The 19476-nt window shown below is 33.1% G+C and overlaps 1 protein-coding gene across 1 annotated transcript in view; it reads right to left on the minus strand.

Annotated features, from left to right (window-relative positions):
• The window catches only part of LOC124365742 (regulator of nonsense transcripts 1 homolog), a 45426-nt gene that overhangs the window by 22452 nt on the left and 3498 nt on the right, over positions 1-19476 (minus strand). The window contains 7 exon segments of the mRNA XM_046821732.1: positions 3598-3805; positions 5604-5776; positions 6297-6424; positions 6427-6511; positions 9429-9601; positions 12905-13054; positions 17977-18084. Coding sequence (XP_046677688.1) covers positions 3598-3805; positions 5604-5776; positions 6297-6424; positions 6427-6511; positions 9429-9601; positions 12905-13054; positions 17977-18084 — 1025 coding nt within the window.

Genomic DNA, 19476 nt, shown 5'->3' on the forward strand with positions numbered 1-19476 from the left:
TGACATCGGAACAGCACCTCGTCAAAGTCATGGCCTAGCAGTCGGTGATAAATATACCCAGACACAGAGCTGTCGTCCACTGCAAAACTTGCGTAGTGCTAGCTGCATTCTGCAACCGTCATTGAAGTTGTACATTTCAAAATATCCCTCTTTCCAACTTACTACACAACTATTTTGAGTTAATAATTTCAACAGCACAAAATAAAAACAACATAAAAGTAACTAGTTTGTTCCTCATAGATTACATAAAAAGTTAATTTTGAGATGCAATAACTATCATTATTGAAAATGAAACTTTAATTTGGAATTATTTCTATAACTTTACCAAAATAATATTATAAACAATCTTTAGTTATTTTTAAATTATTTATCATTAAAAATAACTCATTTAATTTATCTATTTCAACTTTTCTAACACATTTGCTGCAGGAGGCTGGAACGCATTGCCTCAGTGTGAGCCCAAACGGAAGGATATGCTGATTACTAAGTGTAAATCTGGTTCCACTGTTTATATTTTTGTGGCAAAACTGTTCTCGAATCGCCATTTTCGTTTGTTTTCTCTGTTGTGTGTTCTGTTTAGTGTATCGTGACCATGTATAAGTAACTGTAGTCCAACAGAGGAGGATAGTTAACTAATTGAACACTTGTTTTCTGACAGAAAAGAAGCCGACAAGTTTAGATAGCAATTCCTTGTGATGACAATGCCTCAGGTCCATATTTTGATGTGTGAGATTGGATATATTGTTCCTGGGGATGTTAATATCTTTTAAATAAAACATAAACTGATTTGCCATTGGAGATGGAACTGACAAAAAACCAGTGAATTATTGAGTACGGACTGGAAATTCTAGCCTGAAAATGACATTGTCAATTGTAGTCAACTAGGGTTCTCAGACATCTTTAATGAACTTTTTGGATATCCAGACGTCAGTAGTGAATGTGTTAACAGAAAATTAAAGTTATTGCAGATCATCCAGAAGCGATTATTAGTACTCTGAGATAAGCTTACAAACAGTTACAGGTTTTAGTATTTGTAATTTGTGGATAAGTTTCTTAAAATAAAATTCAGCACCTAAAAAATCTTTAGAATGTTTAGATAAGCCTTTTAATTATAAATCTACTTCTCATTTGTACTGTATTTATAGTACAGGCAAAGTAATACGCAGATATCTCTATTATTGATAGCTATTTTACTCAAAATTCGTTTTCATCACATCTAATATACCAAAAAGGTTAATGAGAAATTGAAATAAGCAACAGACTACTCAAGCTGAAAATGGGACCAATTAAGAGACACCCCATGTTTAAAAAAATGAATAGAATATTTTTTAAATCCATATTGGTATAAATCTATTCAACTTACTCAACTAAAACTTTAAGAATTGTTTTATACATTCGTAGAGATTGAAAATCATATCGTCTGACTACAAAATGTCTATCATGAGTGCTACAACAGTGAAACAAGTTTTTTAAGTGGTTGCTGCTCGAAGCCAGACTACTATCATGGATGTTTCTGTGCAGCATTGGAAATTTTGCTGTTTAAAAACATAAATCTGATCTTTTATCCTTTACTTTCTTACGTAAAGTTAGATATAGTACTGCATATACTATTATATTATTAGCTTGCCCTTCATTACATTGTAAAGCTAAACTCAGCTATGAAAATCATATCGTCTGACTACAAAATGCCTGTCATGAGTGCTACAACAGTGAACAAGTTTTAAGTGGTTGCTGCTCGAAGCCAGACTACTATCATGGATGTTTCTGTTGCAGCATTGGAATTTTGCTGTTTAAAAACATAAATCTGATCTTTTATCCTTTACTTTCTTACGTACAGTTAGATATATCGAGGTTGGGTATTAGAAAAATAAGGTTCCCTATGCCGCCGAGACAGAATGCCGATATGTTGGAAGAAATCTGGAAACACTGTCTTACTCATCAACTGTCCCTCTCCTCTATCCATACCACTCGTGCCTCGCTACGTCTAACAGTGCCGCGCCTAGCCGCCTTCGAAGATGGAGCTCCCCTTTCGTTGTTACCGCCAGATGCGAAATTCGTGCTGTGAATACGTTTTTTTAAATGCAAAACAGATTTTACCTATTGAAATTTCATCGTTAGTTAATCGAAGTTTATGGGGAAACATTAAGAAAACTGAGACGCGCGATCCAGAACCGCCGGTGAGGAAGATTGTCCAGTGGCATGAGGCTTCTCCATGACAACACTTGACCTCATGTCTCACGTCAAACTCAAGAGACTGCTGACAAATTTTGGCTGGACTATTGTGCTCCATCCCCCCTATAGCATAGAACTCCATACCTAGCCCCAAGTGATTATCACTTATTCCCAAAATTAAAGGAATACTTGTGTGGCCTTCAGTACCGATGATGAAGTCAAGGAAGAGGTTACTCGATTCCTCAAAAGATTGGCGGCAGAATTCCTACAACATGGGGATAGAAAAGTTGGGACCAACGTCTAACAAAAGTGTTTGGACAGAAACGGTGATTATATATGGAAAAATAGCTTAACTTTTAAGTTTTAAATTGATGTATAACACTAAGTAGAAATATAGAGCTGTCTATTTGAAAAAATCATGAGAAACCTTATTTTTCTAATACCCCTCGTAGTACTGCATATACTATTATATTATTTAGCTTGCCCTTCATTACATTGTAAAGCTAAACTCAGCTATGAAAATCATATCGTCTGACTACAAAATGCCTGTCATGAGTGCTACAACAGTGAACAAGTTTTAAGTGGTTGCTGCTCGAAGCCAGACTACTATCATGGATGTTTCTGTGCAGCATTGGAATTTTGCTGTTTAAAAACATAAATCTGATCTTTTATACTTTACTTTCTTACGTAAAGTTAGATATAGTACTGCATATACTATTATATTATTAGCTTGCCCTTCATTACATTGTAAAGCTAAACTCAGCTATGAAAATCATATAGTCTGACTACAAAATGCCTGTCATGAGTGCTACAACAGTGAACAAGTTTTAAGTGGTTGCTGCTCGAAGCCACACTACTATCATGGATGTTTCTGTGCAGCATTGGAATTTTGCTGTTTAAAAACACTGATCTTTTATCCTTTACTTTCTTACGTAAAGTTAGATATAGTACTGCATATACTATTATATTATTAGCTTGCCCTTCATTACATTGTAAAGCTAAACTCAGCTATAAAAATCATATCGTCTGACTACAAAATGCCTGTCATGAGTGCTACAACAGTGAACAAGTTTTAAGTGGTTGCTGCTCGAAGCCAGACTACTATCATGGATGTTTCTGTGCAGCATTGGAATTTTGCTGTTTAAAAACATAAATCTGATATTTTATCCTTTACTTTCTTACGTAAAGTTAGATATAGTACTGCATATACTATTATATTATTAGCTTGCTCTTCATTATGGATTTATTACATTCTAAAGCTAAACTCATACCCCGCGATGCCACTGCTCGGATTTCAAATATCAATACCTATCAACGGGAAGCAAGTTTGATAGCGGTTCACCTTACGCGAAATAGGCTTGATCCCATCAACTTTAGATAATCGTATTCTTAGTATTAAAAACAAATAAAACTTTGAGGGCTGACCTGTCAAAGGAAGTGGACTTCCAGATGAAGTCGACGACAAAGTGGGAAGTACACTGCGTGGGCGCTCCAGAGGAGGTCTTAAGCTCTATCCCAACCTCCTCCCCATAGTTGTCCGGTATCTTGATAACATGACCCACGCCAGACCAGGCCTTGTGCAGCTCACCCAAGTAACGCAACCGGAGTTCATCTCCATGCATCAGTTTCATGTCTGCAACACATCCATTCAACATTACATAGGATTCACACATTCAACCCATATGGAGGTTGGAAACAAATTTCCTCCACACTAAAATCGGGTTTTCAACAATCGAATTAAAAATTGGAAATTTATTTCACACAACAATCAAATTGTTACCGGACCAGTTCTAAATCACTTAATCGGTATGAGTAAGATGCACAGTAACTTTCAGTTTGTCACTTTGAATACTTAAAAGCCAGCTGCGAGTTCTAACACTTTTAGCTTTTTGATTGTAGAATTATTGAAAATGTATCATTTTTTAAATATGAGATTGATATACAGAGAAACACTTTTTAATTTTTCTTGTAAAGTGCATACTTTTAGAATATTTAACTGGAATACAAAATATGTTTGACTTTTTCCTGAATAACATAAAAATATGAAATAAACTAAAAAGAGTTTGGGTATCAATTTACAATACCGTGACCATGGAAAGGTATGTTCATTTTTTTTCCCTGAAAACTACAATTTTTTCTGAAAACAATAGTGAAGAAAAAATTTGTCGGCAACGAAAATAAAAGGAGTTACGATTTTTTGAAATTCTCTGAAAACTCTGTTTTTGACAGTACCTCTGGCAACACTATCCATATTTGACAGTTTGGTATTACTCCGCGGCTCTCTAAATTAAAGAAGGGACGCCATTTTGAATTATTTTGTTCCTCCGTGTCTATTCTTAACCTCCTTATTGGACAGTTTCGTATAACTCCGCGGCTCTCTCAAATAAAGAAGGGACGCCATTTTGTTCCTCCGTGTCTATTCTTAACCTCCTAGTTCAGTAGTGGTAATGGAATGGCACACCTTTGTGTTGGATGTTCGTTATCTTACGTGGAAGCAATTCGTAAAGACGAGTATGGAGTTTTGCAATTTTATGTAAACCACGGGGCTTATAACCGGACTAGGCGTTGTGGTAATAGGAAGTGTGGCAACGAACTCGGTGTAAACGAATTTGGGGACTTCAGTTTTCGGTGTGGAAGTACTACAATGAACATTATGGTAAGTGATAAGTCACTGAAATGATAGTGACTAGTACGTTGATCCTGTCAACGATGCCTGCCCGCTGCGCAGTGCTGCGCACTGCTTGCTCTTTTAGAAAAAAAATTAACTCGAGCTTGCAAAAGTCGAATCCCAGATCACGTGATGCCCCTGCTCCTTAACGCAATAACGCCCGAAAGGCATCAATATAATACAATAATATTCTTTCCCCCCAGTTTATATGCACCTGTGATAATAATACTAGGCTATAAATGCCCAACCCATGAAAAAAGTCCATTTTCCATGGTCACGGTATTGTAAATAAATACCAGAGTTTGGATGCCTATTAATCATATCTTTTAAAACGAGACATCTCCCATAGTTATAATGCTAAAAATAAGGTCATAACACAGGTTTCAAATTTAATCTTGTTCTCATGGGACTACAATAAAAAAATGGCCACTAGTACAGCTGCCTCTTAACTGATTGAAAAACAAGAATTGTCCTAAAATAATCAACTTCGGGTAGAACCCATTATGAGACAAGATAAACCTTTGACAAAAACATTTACATTGTGCTTGACAGCAAATATATACTGCAGTCTTTGATAAATTTTAGAATTTGACAGTATCAAAATCTGTTTCAGGTGAAAATCTGGTAATTCCTATTATTCCCAAATTAAGGCAAACAAAAGAATCATTTGGTACGATAGTTCTGAACCATTCGTCTGACTCATCATAACTCAATGTGGAACTCCAAGAAAAAAAATAAACAACAGTGGAATTATCAACAGTACCTCCATCAGACTTGGCCAGCGTAAAGTATGCTATTGTCTTCTTGTTGAGCCCAACGTCCCAGCGCACCTCTACGTTCTCCTGCGTCTGCGACTCCTTCAGTCTCTTGTCATAGTCCGCCTCCAGCTTTACCAGCGGCCCAAATATGTTCTGGTACTGGTAACCATCCTCATATCTGGACATGACATTATCAACTTAAAATATGATAGGCAGGCACTCTACATAATGAATTGTTACACATTCTCTTAATATTACAACACTCCATTACTTTTTAAACTCATACAATGTAGTGTTCTTATAATTTTATCGTCTGTTGCAAATAAAGAGATTTTTACTTTTATGAAAATTATTGATGAGGTATAATAAAATTGTTTTTTGGTGGCTTAGGCAAATTTTCCTTCATCTAATTTTGAGTTGCAATAAAACGTTAAATATAAACCTCCAACTTGTTGTACCTCATTCTGAAGGCCTTAAAAGTGAGGAAAATGAAAACTAGATATTGCTTTGTACAACATCGCAGCCTAATGCAAGTTTACTTCAAATCTAAATAATATTTTACTAGATTTAATACTTAATCAAAAAGATTTAAAAAAAATTCTTAATAACCAAACATTTCCCCTGAGTCGTGACTTGAATAATCACTACAGGGCAATATAAGTCTAAGGTGAATATTAAAAAGAAGATAAGTCACATACCTAAGTAACACCTGTTGTGGCTCCTCATCTACACCCGGTTTCTCTAGGTCGAGGAATGTTGCATCGGCATTGTCGCGCCATAATTCTTCCAACTTGGCAATCTGCGCGGACGTTACTTGGCGCGCACGCGCAGTTGTTCTTGTTCCCCCGGAACTTTCACTAACCATGTCAAGAAACTACGGTCAGCAATCAGTGGCTTCCAGCTTTCCTGCTCCCTATGCATTTAAACAATTAAATGTTAGATTTTCACTAAAATTACAGTTGGTAATCAGTGGCTTCCTGCTCCCTATACATGTCAACAATTAAATGTTAGATTTTCACTAAAATTACGGTTGGCAATCAGTGGCTTCCTGCTTTCCTGCTCCCTATACATTTCAACAATACAATATTAGATTTCCACCAAAACGTTAAAAAGACAGCTGAACAAAATATGAATTAAACAGTATCCAGATCCAATTGATTTACCTAAGAAATAAAGAAAACTTTTCTTTATTTATATAATATTAATTTTGTGATTACAATAAAAAAAATGCCATTTATAAAATGTACTTATTTTACCATTATGGCAAAATCCACACACATATTATTGAAAAAAACCATTCCTAATATGTAGGCTCATTAGAAATGTCATTGCAATATCCAAATTGAAAAGACCCAACTCTACCTTTTGTTTTCAAAGGAAAAAACTCAAGCTGTAAAATTAAGGCCTTGCAATAATAAAATTAACCCTTTGCACTCCTCAGTCCCTAAGAGGTGGACATGGTGCTTTACCTGTTGCACTCTGTGAATTCTCGGCGCAGCTGTGTCCGTACACTCCTCAGTCCACTTCTTTAGGCCCAAGGTCATGTTCTCTACTACACTGAATATAGATGGTGCCAGATGTCTGTTCCACTCTGACATGTTATTCACAATCACAACAACAGGTGATTTTAAAGGGGCATTTTAAAAGGACAATTTTAAATGATCGTTTTATGCTAAAGCGTTGCTTTCATTTTTCTCTTATTGATTATTTAATATATTTTGCATGGATTTAAAAATCAAAGTCTTAGATATATTTCTTTAAAGGTAAAAAGCAAAATTACTACAAGCAAATCCACAGATATAAGTAGTTAATTCTAAGGCAAATTTTAATATATATATATAGGTGTTTGAAAAGTCTGGGTACGGCTTAATATTTTACAAACCATAGCAGATAACATCTATAAACTTTGCACAGTGTCATATGGCTATGTAAACTATTTTTCCTTGCTATTACCATGACATGCCAACCATGGGGGGACGACCCACAGAAGAAAACATGGAAACCTTAAATTATTTAGAACTACGTCATCAAACTGTGACAAAATATCTGAACGAAAATAACATACAAGCAAAAACAAGAATCTCATTGGTTGTCACAACAACGATAGCTCACTGGAAGGTAATTGTTTGGGTTTGTTTAAATAGTCATGAGTCACCCAGCTGATAATTGCCAGCTGAGTTTCAGCGGGCAATCATCTTACAAAACAGACTTCAAAAATATTATTTCATATTTATTACTGCTGTTTTACATTAAATAAGTGGCATAAAAATTAATAAAACTATTTAAAAAATATTTTATTCATCTATAGTCTAGTCATCAATAGAAAGGGTTATTTTATTTTGTATTTTAAGAAACAGATAAATAACATTTCTCCCAAAAAATTGTACAATCTTGTTGATTATATAGTTTAGAATCAGCCAAGATATGGCAGAACATTATATATATATAACAGAATTATTTACAAAAAATGTAATATAGTTAAATGTCACTGTCCATAAGAGGTGGCCAGAGGAGTATAGGAGCATTTTAGCATCGGCCACTACATATGGACAGACGAGTGCAACGACACGGCTCACAACAAAATATTCAGAGTTGTAGAGGATATGACCTTGGGCCATAAGAGGTGGCCAGAGGAGTGCAAATCACAAGTACTGTCATGCGGACGGGGAGTGCAAAGGGTTAATACTGCAAAATTTTGTGTTCATTTACCAGTGATAGTAAATTAAACTTTACATGTATAATTGATTAAATGTACACAAATTATTTTCAACCAACTTACGACTAACATTATCCATTCTTTTAGACATATTATAGACACATTTCTCTAATCTAATCAAGGCTTACATTAAGTTTTAGTAAATCATTTCACGGTAATGTAACAATCTCCAAATTAACTGTTGTAAATTATGACAACCTGAGTCCTTCATATTTTAATAGACTATGTAAGAGATCACACTACTAGGTTGGTAATTAGCAAAACTTCTCCACATACTTGTCTTTATGAATCAACAAATGACAGCTCTTAATTCCTAATTTCTACGGATTGGAGAAATAAGACTTGATTTTATAGGCGATCTCAAAACACATTTATGTAACTTTGCAATGCCATCCACCAAAATATTGAAGGTCACTAAAGCTAACTAACACGTTTATGACGATGTGTACCCCATCGGGTACACACGATCTTTCACAACTGCCGATCTTTGGGTACACACCGGGCTATCATAAAGTGCATTATGCATCCAATGGGGTACACGTTGCTTTGTAATTCCTTATTGCGTTTTTATTATTTGCCTGTCTTGGTGATTTGTTAAATTTGATTCCGTGCTTACATAAATAACTTGGACTATAGTTCACCCCGTAGGTCACACGATTGCTTAATTTTTAAGGTAAATAAATGATTTAGTTATCAGTTAGGGTGCACAGAGAAACGTTAGAAAAACATATATAAAAAATTTTTTTGTGAAACACTGCGAAGCCTACATACTTTTCTCGTTATAATTAATGTTTAACGTAATAAGAGAAGTTTTTTGCCATTATTATTGAAAAACATCTATGCAATTGAAAAAAATCAAGAAATAAGCCTTTGTCATGAACATGCGAACAGCTACAGATTAAGATTGTATTAGTTGCAACAGAGATATCTCATAGTACACTATAAATTGAGACACTACAAAAATGAGTGCTCGGACTGTCATCTGTGGAATAAGAGGTCAGGTAGCAAATATTTTAACGGTAACAGTCAAGTTACTTGGAGCAGCCGTAGCATTGGACCTCTGAACTAACTGAAATAATCGCTCGGACCTCAGAGCATCACATCTACAACGTACCAGTTCATATCCTTGAGTGTGTTCTGCGCAGCGCAGGGCTGGCGACACAGGAGTACCACCACGGAGTCGGCCTTGGCTGGGATGAAACCGAGCACGAACACGTTGCGTACTCCGCATGAGTAGCATTCCAAAACTGTCTCACCCAGCGGCCCATCCTTGTGTAACGTCACCTCCTGCAACATTCACACGCACATAAACACTAAAATTTGTCCTAAATTTATATCAGACAAGTTTAAACACTGTAATATTTTAGACATTCTAAACATTTGATTATACCCTAATGGTTGCAATTTGTTAAAAACAAAGAAATCACATAAGATAACTAACATTAAATTTAAATGGCTAAATTAATCACATCCAATAATAAAAATTGATATATTTCACACTGTTTGACATTTTAGGTTCATTATACTTCAATAAAAAGTATTTAATAAAAAAGATTTGCACTTACACCAGTCACTAGTTTTCAAGCAATAATAACCACTGCTTTTCAATAACTCATATGCAATATCATTATTTGATATGATTTTATAAATAACAAGACAATTCACGCGTCATTAGTAGCAAAACTTGTAGCAAAATAAATAATTTCCGTATTTTACAGTTTTAGTTGTTGTGTACGAAAATAGTAGCGTTATCGTGAAACTATCCGCCATTTACTTTGTGGCACGCTGACCTTCTGTGTATGAGTGCTATATTCATTAGAAATAATCCTAGCCCTTTTGTTGCAAGAGGGGAATAAAATAAAATAACTTTTTAGCCACAAAGTATATACATACAAAAAATTCACATCTATATCAATAAAAGATCCTCAAGTGTCATAACCTGTGTATGAGAACTGAGTGTGTACAGTCCATGATCAGTTTAAGTGGTATAATTTGTATAAGTTTATTAATTCTTTGTGTATAAAAAAGCATTAAATGAACCGTTATTCCAAACTATTCAGACTGTAAATCTAACTACATAAAGTTACAAACGTGTAGTATATAAATAAATAATCCATTGAAAAAAATTTTTTTCTATGTAAAACATTGTCAATGGCGCTTTTCATTCTTACCAGACTAGAAACCGGCAGCACCACACAGTCCAGGGCCACTCAACCTCCATATACTCCAGTCAAAGCTTTTTCAAATTCCCGGTCTTTCTGGTAAAAAATTTCTGATTTTCTAGCCCATTTTCAAACTAAGGCTGCAGTATAATAAGCGGCCAACACGACAATCGAATCAACTATCAATTAGAAATGCCTAAACTATCAAAACAGAAACATTTGACCTATTCATCTATATATATAAAAATGAATGTTTGTATGTTTGTCCTTTATGGAATCGTGAACTATTGGACCGATCATGATGAAAATTTGTACGTATATGTATTTTTCCACGGAGAGAAGGTTTATAAGCTATGCCCATCCCTTTCCCGATTCAGGATTCCGCCCCACTGGTTACAGAAATACCCATAAGAAATGCATTGCAGCAAACATATGTTAACGTCTTTTCAAATTTTTAATCAGCTGTTCTTTGTAAACATATATTACACTTATAGTTTTAAAGCATAGAGTAAGCTTAAGAGAAACGACAAATTTTGTTTAAACTGTTTTTGCAATCACTGTTAAACATAGACTTTACTATCCAGATAATACAATTCAAATTTGACGTAAAAATTCACCTTTAACTGCAATATTTATTTAATATAAACCATGCTCATGCTTGATCAGAAGAGTAATGCAGATATCATAATTACTATCTTACGTTGGCTACAAATATAAAGAATGTTATAAAATCAACCTTAGTTGTTTTTTTTGACAGAAGTATGGTTCTCAAAACTCCGTGTGTACATATTCTCTCGATCGAGACAACAAAGCAAGCTCAATCGTGGCATCGGAGATATAACTCATTTAATCTAAAATTTATTATAGTAAAAAAAAAAATTTACTAAGTAATATAAGGACTTCGGTTCTTAAGATTTGCGTGCGAAGCCGTGGGTAACAGCTAGATAGAGGCAGGAATATGGTACATACCTTCATAATACGCCCAAGAGGCTCACGATGGAACGACTATCAATTATCTCAGCAATGTTTAGAATGTGATAGAAAAAGAATAAGTGAATATAGTGTACTGTTTTCAACGGGAAATTGCGTGCGAAGCCGCGGGCAACTTTTGCAAAAAATTATTGAAATGCGCAGCAAAGCGCGCCGGGCCCGCTAGTAATTAATAATTGCCAGCTGTTTTCATTTTACAGAATATCAATGTTGTTTAAAACAATCTTTAAAGCCTATAACGTAATTTGGTTTGACGTTATAGTTCCAAATGAAATAAAACAAAGTAAAGACATGTGTAATGTATTTAAGTAACAGCCAGCCGCAAGTACAATGGCGATCTACACATGTGTTGTTTGTGTCGGACAGGCGGAATAACTATGGGAGCCAGACGAAACACAAGGAGGGGGTGTCACTTGACCGGCTGAACGATATTCTGCCTTATTGCATTTATTCTGTGGCTCCGCCAATACTAATACCGTTATTTTCTAGCCACACCTCGTATTTTACTAAAAACTTATTTTCTTCTTGTAGTACTTTAATTTTTAACTCTGTTTCCATAAGTTCTCTTTTTGACTGATTGTCTGCGAAAATGTCTTTTTGAACAACGCTGTCTGCGAAAATGAGCAGCAGAGCTGTGGTAATACATTTACATAAATACAGAACTCCAAGTAAAGTATTTTTACAAAAATATAGTTGAAAAAATATTTGTTAATTTATTTAGTTACCTATTTATTTGTTTTTCAAATATAAAAATACTGTGAAAATATGTTTCAGCAATCAGTAATCTGCATATTGCTGATCATTGGTCATCTGTGAATAGATGCAGCAGACTCACGTAGATGTATGTACATAAATACAGGATTCCAAGCAAGATTTTCATACATACTGATTGCTTTAAATTTACAAGTAGAATTAATCATTGTTATTACCTTTTATAATTATTAAACTAATAATTTATTGCCTTTATCTTACTTTACGTTTATAATATATATGTATTGGAGTGGATGGTCTATAATGTTGTTCAGTAAAACATTGAAGTTACCTTTTTAATAGAGTAAAAAGCTTGAATGTAGAAAAAGAAATTTAAAAAAAACTGAACACATTGGTATTGCCAATAACATAGTATGGATTAAAATATACAGGACTCAATATATCTTACCAATGTATTGATTAAGAACGTGAAATAGCCCAACTCGGCCTCTTTAATAAAGGTAATTTTCATTTCATTTCATCTTTGCTTGATCACATTGAGAGTGGTCAAGTTTTTATTAAAAGTTACAATTATTTATTGTGAGGTTAAAGTGTATTATGACTTTGATTATGCTGCATCAAAACATTTAACACATACTTTCTGCATGTACGTAGTACGTAATAACATGTATTCACATATGAGTAACTACGTAAAATATACTTCACGTGTAAAAGCGCTCGAACTAACCTTGTGTTTAGCTCGAACGAGATGGTTTATGATGTGCGAGCCGGAAGTGTTGCCACGGCCATTGCAGAACCACTTCTTACACACATTGCACATCACTACACAAGACGGATCATGTATTGCACAATACTTGCATGCAAATACCGGCAGCTCCTGTAAAATTTACACACACATTAATGTATATAGAATTACAAATAAATACAATGGCAAGACTAAATAGGCGGAAAAAAGCAATAATATGTTTTTATAATCACCACTTTACTTGTTATATTTTGTTAAGTACAAATTCTAATATCACCTTACAGTACATAAATTATTTTGTAAGAACTAAATTAGAACTGTTAATAAATTTGTGTACACTTCTAAACAAAAAGTTTTTTTTTATTTTGGGCATTATTTTCTCAGAATATATGTCCGGAACGTACAGCTTAATGCAACATATTATTAAAACGATGCAATCAATTTTGACTGCAATATTTAACTGATTGTAGCAGATTAACTATTGATAAACAGACCAAATTAATAAACCCCTAATTCAGTCCTAAATTAATAGCCCTAATTCACTAAACTAAGTTACTGGTAACAGGCGACAGTGTATTAATGATCTTCAGGCCTACACAATTTTGTGTTTCTCCCGTGAGCAGAATAAAATGAAAAATTACAAGAAGTGTGGGGGACAAAAATTCTAGCACAACATAAATCACTTTATTGAGCCATTAATTTTGTGCTTTGCTTAATCTATAGTAATATCCAACAATGACTTATTAGCCTACTTATCTTATACAAGATATAAGTATGCCAGATAGACAGAAAGACATCATAGAGAAGACATATTTACATCTCCCCCCCTCCAGCAAGACAAAAAAGAAATTCCGTCAGCCTACCAAGTGAAGGACTTCAATGACACAGAACCAAATTCGATTGTTGAATATGCACCATCAAAGAAATCATTCTTGTCTACGTAGAAATGAAGTCTTATGCTACATTTAAAGTCTGCGAATGATCTTTATTAAGATGTCTTCCTACATGATACACTCACATTTTTGTTCATCGGGATAGTTTTTCTCAGCAGTGTTTAAATGAGTGGAGTACATTTTATTTCTTGTAGAAAATCTTAAATAAACTATATTGCTGATACGACTTATTTTTATGAAGAAAACAAAAAGGACAAGTTCATATGATAGTTTAATCGTTGTTACTAATTGTGAAACCTAAACAAATGTGATTAAAACACAAATTGTGATATTAGCTTAAGAATATGCTGAAAAGATAGTACAATTTTCAAAATAGTCATATTATAATTTCAAGATATACACTTAGTAGCAAATTTGCTGCTTAAAAGAATTTAACATTTTTCAACAAAAAGTACTAAAAAATATAAAATTTGAAAAGTATCTGTTTTATTATACTTGCTCTTTACATGTATCAAGAAAGTCATTATTGATTTAGTTATTCTAGAATCTGCTGGAATTGTGACAATTAGTACTTTACAAGCTATTCTACAGCTAAAGTTGTTAATGAATTATGAAAAAACATTTTTCATACACAAATATTTGTATATGTTGTTTGTGTATGTAACAACTTAAACAACAAACTATAGTATACATAAAACTAAATAAAAGTGTAAATATATATTGAAAAACATGATTTTGTACACTTCAAATCGTGCATAATAACAAAAGAAAGTGATATATTGCTATTTTTACATCAACACGTGCAACACACAAAAAACAACCTGAACTACCTCAGAATTTTTGCATCGGATGATGCAACAATAACCTATAAAACGATTGCTTTTGAAACACAATAAAACACCTATAAAACTGTGTCACAATGACTACTGACTGATAACGATTATAAAGGTAATCAAATGATGTTACTCATCATACGCTTTCGTTTGAACAGCATTAAAATAGTGATTTACAAAGCATCATATAAGACCAATTACAATTTAAAAAGTTTCATTCTTACATTTAATATGTCCATTGAAAAGGGAACAAAATATAATAGTACGTTAAAACATATGTTTTAAGAGTCCACGATGAATCTCAAATCATTTAAATTCATTGCTTATAAAAATGTTAATTAAAAAAATATCATATCTACAAATAAAATAAGATTCATTTGTTTTCTATAGGTTCAAAAAGGTACTTGATATGTGGTTTGACTGATAATCCTTTACATAACTTGAAAGAATGTTATTATAGCGACTTGGTAGCATAAGTTTTAGCTATTGACTCCATTGTGATGTACATACTTTGTATTTAATTGTTTGTTGTACCTTCTATAATCTAACTTCTTATCTTGTTAGTTGTTTTAATGTTTTTGACGTGATCTATTGCCTGTTGAATATCCCTACATAAAAACACTCAATTCACCATAGTTGCTTCAGAATTGGAACTTTTCTACAACAAAAAACTTTAATTGTATTTTTCAAAATTACTGAATTCATCAATTCAGTAATTGAAAGCAAATTGGTCTACCACTGTAAATCTAAATTTTTAAAATTATTGTAGTTTTTCTTTTACTATTTGTAGTCAAATAGAGAACTATCAGATTTGTTTTTAACATGAAAACGAAATTTTAGAATCTCCTCTTTTCACTAATATAGTTAAGTTAGAGTGTAATGTAGTCTTAAAGATTAAATGTATGCTTAAAAAATTTTACAGCCTTGAAGTAACATATTATTGTTTATTTCTGATATCAATAAGAAGATAAACATCATTGAAAGTCCACAACTGTTATTCAGTATATAACTTGGTTGCTGAATAAGAGATGTACACACACAACACAGTATACACAGTTCCTACAGGTGTTGAGTATAATGCATTCAGTGAAGTAAGGACACAGCTGCAGCTGGCTGTTTACAACAATGTCGAATTAGCAATAAATCTTTTCATTAGTGCAATGGTTGCCACTTTTACAGTTAATAATGTTGTTTTAACGGTTGATTATTAATAAGAAGATAAACATCATTGAAAGTCCACAACTGTTATTCAGTATATAACTTGGTTGCTGAATAAGAGATGTACACACAACACAGTATACACAGTTCCTACAGGTGTTGAGTATAATGCATTCAGTGAAGTAAGGACACAGCTGCAGCTGGCTGTTTACAACAATGTCGAATTAGCAATAAATCTTTTCATTAGTGCAATGGTTGCCACTTTTACAGTTAATAATGTTGTTTTAACTGCTGATTATTAATAAGAATACAAGCAACATTGAAAGTCTACAGCTGTTATTCAGTATAACTTGGTTGCTGAATAAGAGACGTACACACAACACAGTATACACAGTTCCTACAGGTGTTGAGTATAATGCATTCAGTGAAGTAAGGACACAGCTGCAGCTGGCTGTTTACAACAATGTCGAATTAGCAATAAATGTTTTCATTAGTGCAATGGTTGCCACTTTTACAGTTAATAATGTTGTTTTAACGGTTGATTATTAATAAGAATATAAACAACATTGAAAGTCTACAGCTGTTATTCAGTATAACTTGGTTGCTGAATAAGAGATGTACTGTACACACAACACAGTATACACAGTTCCTACAGGTGTTGAGTATAATGCATTCAGTGAAGTAAGGACACAGCTGCAGCTGGCTGTTTACGACAATGTTGAATTGGCAATGAATCAGTAATAAATCTTTTCATTAGTGCAATGGCTGCTGACGGAATATCAATAACCCACTGGAGAGTTAAATACAGAAATATAATTCAGTCCTGGAATAATATGTTATATTTGGACAGCATCCAAACAGTGATTAACAAAGTATCATTTAGGACAAATTACAATTTAACAAACTGCATTCACACATTTAATGTCTCCATTGGAAAGAGAACAAAACACAACAATAAGTTAAACATAACATTGAAAATGTATTATAAGAGTCCAAATTGAGTATCAAGTAATTTAAATTAATTGCTTATAAAAAACACTGGTACAAAAGTTTCATCTGATTTGTGATATCAATGGGAAGTCCGAAAAGTAAAGAGGCCATTAAGAGTTATCAGTTGAGTGTAAGATTGAAAAGGTCTCTGAGATAGCACACTATATTGTTGCCTAATATTTTAACACTAGATTCATCATCTTATTTTGGGTAACCACACACTACAGACAACCATTAAACTGTTACACAGCTCCACAACAGAAACACAATATGGTCATTCTACTACAGAATGGTGGGATTGTTATTGAGGACTGGAGAATTGTACAAAATGTTCAGGCGGAAATTCTTAGAACATCTCAGACTTTGTGTTTTAATTGGTATGTGATGGAATATAAATTTAATCAATTTTTAAAACATCAAAAAATTATGTTATTTAAAAATCAATTAATTTCAATTCTCTTGAAATATTACTGTAGGCTACATTAGATTTTGTATGTTATTGATGTCACCAAACATTAGATATACTAAAAATGTCATAAATGGTGTACAGTACAATGGATGTTTAATTAGATCATTTAAGAAAATGTATCTTAAAATGTGTTGTTCTGCTTTTAATTTATAAATTCCGGCTTTTATTAAAAAATCTATTTCCTTGATAGGTAGGTTTCTTAAAAAAAATCTAAATTGTGATGAGCAATTGCAAGTTCTCTATATGCCTGGTGTGATAATCATAAGTGTAAAAGGTCCCCCAGTATAGTACACAGTTTCTCATACAATCATACAGTATACTTTTTTTTATAAATGAGCTACCGTAACTGGCTTTGCACAAACAGCTGATTGCAATAATCACTTTACCTCTCCCTTCTCTGATGGGTCGAAGATCAAACAATTTTGTTTAGCCAATAAGTGGCTCCGGACCACTCACCTGGTTGTATCCATGCAGGTATTAAAAACTAAAAATAAGCTTGATACCTTTGCAAACTTGTCTAACCAGTGGCAATCCACCCCTTCCCCTCACAATGAAAAGGTATTACAACTAAAATGCATCAAATTAATGACAATATTCATCTTCATTTTTTAAATAATCTACTCGGTTTGTTATCAAAATGTATTTATAAAATAATCTTTCTTGTTAGATGCTTTGACAAAAAAATTAAATATTTGACAGGTAAGAACTAACCTTGTTGTAGTAAGCATCCTCTTCTTCCTCTTCAAACTGCAACTCCCCAAGCTTCTGTGTGACGGTGACGATGCTGCTCTCAACATCTCCAGGAAGTTTACCATTCACCTAGAAACAAAAAGAAACAAATGAATGTGGTAACCCAAAATTACATTTTCCAGTTATACACAAGGTTGTTCCTTGGGTTGGTAGTGCCTGGGGCCAAAACTAAATTTCTACTAAAAAATCTTTTGTAAAAAGTTGGATATCTCCTGATTCATAAAAAGTAGACATGAAAACTAAAACCATATTTTGGGTCCTTATTTGATCTATATTTATATAACTTATCTTTCTATTTATATTTATACTACTTTGTGTATATTGATGTTTCCTTTACAAATTGGTTACAAAAATGTACACTTAAAGAATTTAGTTTCATACACAGCTCCTTCTGAAAGTTCAATTTTTTCATCAATTCATATGCCTCTAGGAGTATGTATTGAGAAATTTAACATTAGACAAATACTCTTTCTATTTTATAAACTGTTAAAATCCAGTTTACAGTTAAAATGTAGGCTACAGATCTAGTTTATAGGCTACCACCTTTTTGATTTTTCTTAGTACTGTTCATTTGCTTTCTTATACCCAAACTTTATTTCGTTAAATGGCTTTTTGCCATATAGGTACATAAAATTAAGTGTTAAATTTAATACAGTTGACAATAGGTTAAATAAGAAGGAAATGTTAAAAAAAACTGTAATGCAGTTAAGCTATTATATCAATTTGGATTTAGTTATAAGTATTTAGAATTGAAGGTTAGGGTACGAAAAGTGGGCCCGTTTGTTTTTATATCGATATTGACAAACGATACTTTTTAATTATAACTTTCGATATAACTAACTGATACTGATATATGAACTATCTAACTTTTATCAACTATAAATACCTTTTCATATAATAAATGTATTTTCTTTTATAGATAATAACAGACAGTTGAAAGCTTGTGAAGGACTGTGAAACGAAGTTTAAAAAGTGGCATATCAGCCAACCGGCTTGCAGATCATTTCTGTGAGTATTTAAGGAAAACAAGTTTGGTATTTAGAGAAGATGCTTTAAAAACTTCTCGAAAGCGGTTAACTATTACTACCCAGGAAAAAAGAAATGACCGTATTTCCTGTTATAAATGTTTTTTTACGTTCTTATAGTTTTATTATTATTTATGAGTTTTTCCCATTTCCAGTTCTAATTGTTTGTTTGATCGTTAGAGCTCATTTATCATTTATGAGATTATCACTATGTGCATTATATTAGTTATTCAAATTTAAAATATGATTGTGATTACGACTATAGATATGACTTATAAACGCGTATCAGATAAATGAATATTAAGTATCAATGATTGTACTAATCAATATACAAAACCAGGTCCGCTTATCGTACTCTACCCAGAATATTATAGTTTAGTTCAGCTATATTTTTTATATCTATCAAAGTAATAATTTAATGTAACAAATAAAGCAG

The sequence above is a fragment of the Homalodisca vitripennis genome, chromosome 7 (genome assembly GCF_021130785.1).
Source record: "Homalodisca vitripennis isolate AUS2020 chromosome 7, UT_GWSS_2.1, whole genome shotgun sequence".
In the NCBI taxonomy this organism is placed as follows: domain Eukaryota; kingdom Metazoa; phylum Arthropoda; class Insecta; order Hemiptera; family Cicadellidae; genus Homalodisca; species Homalodisca vitripennis.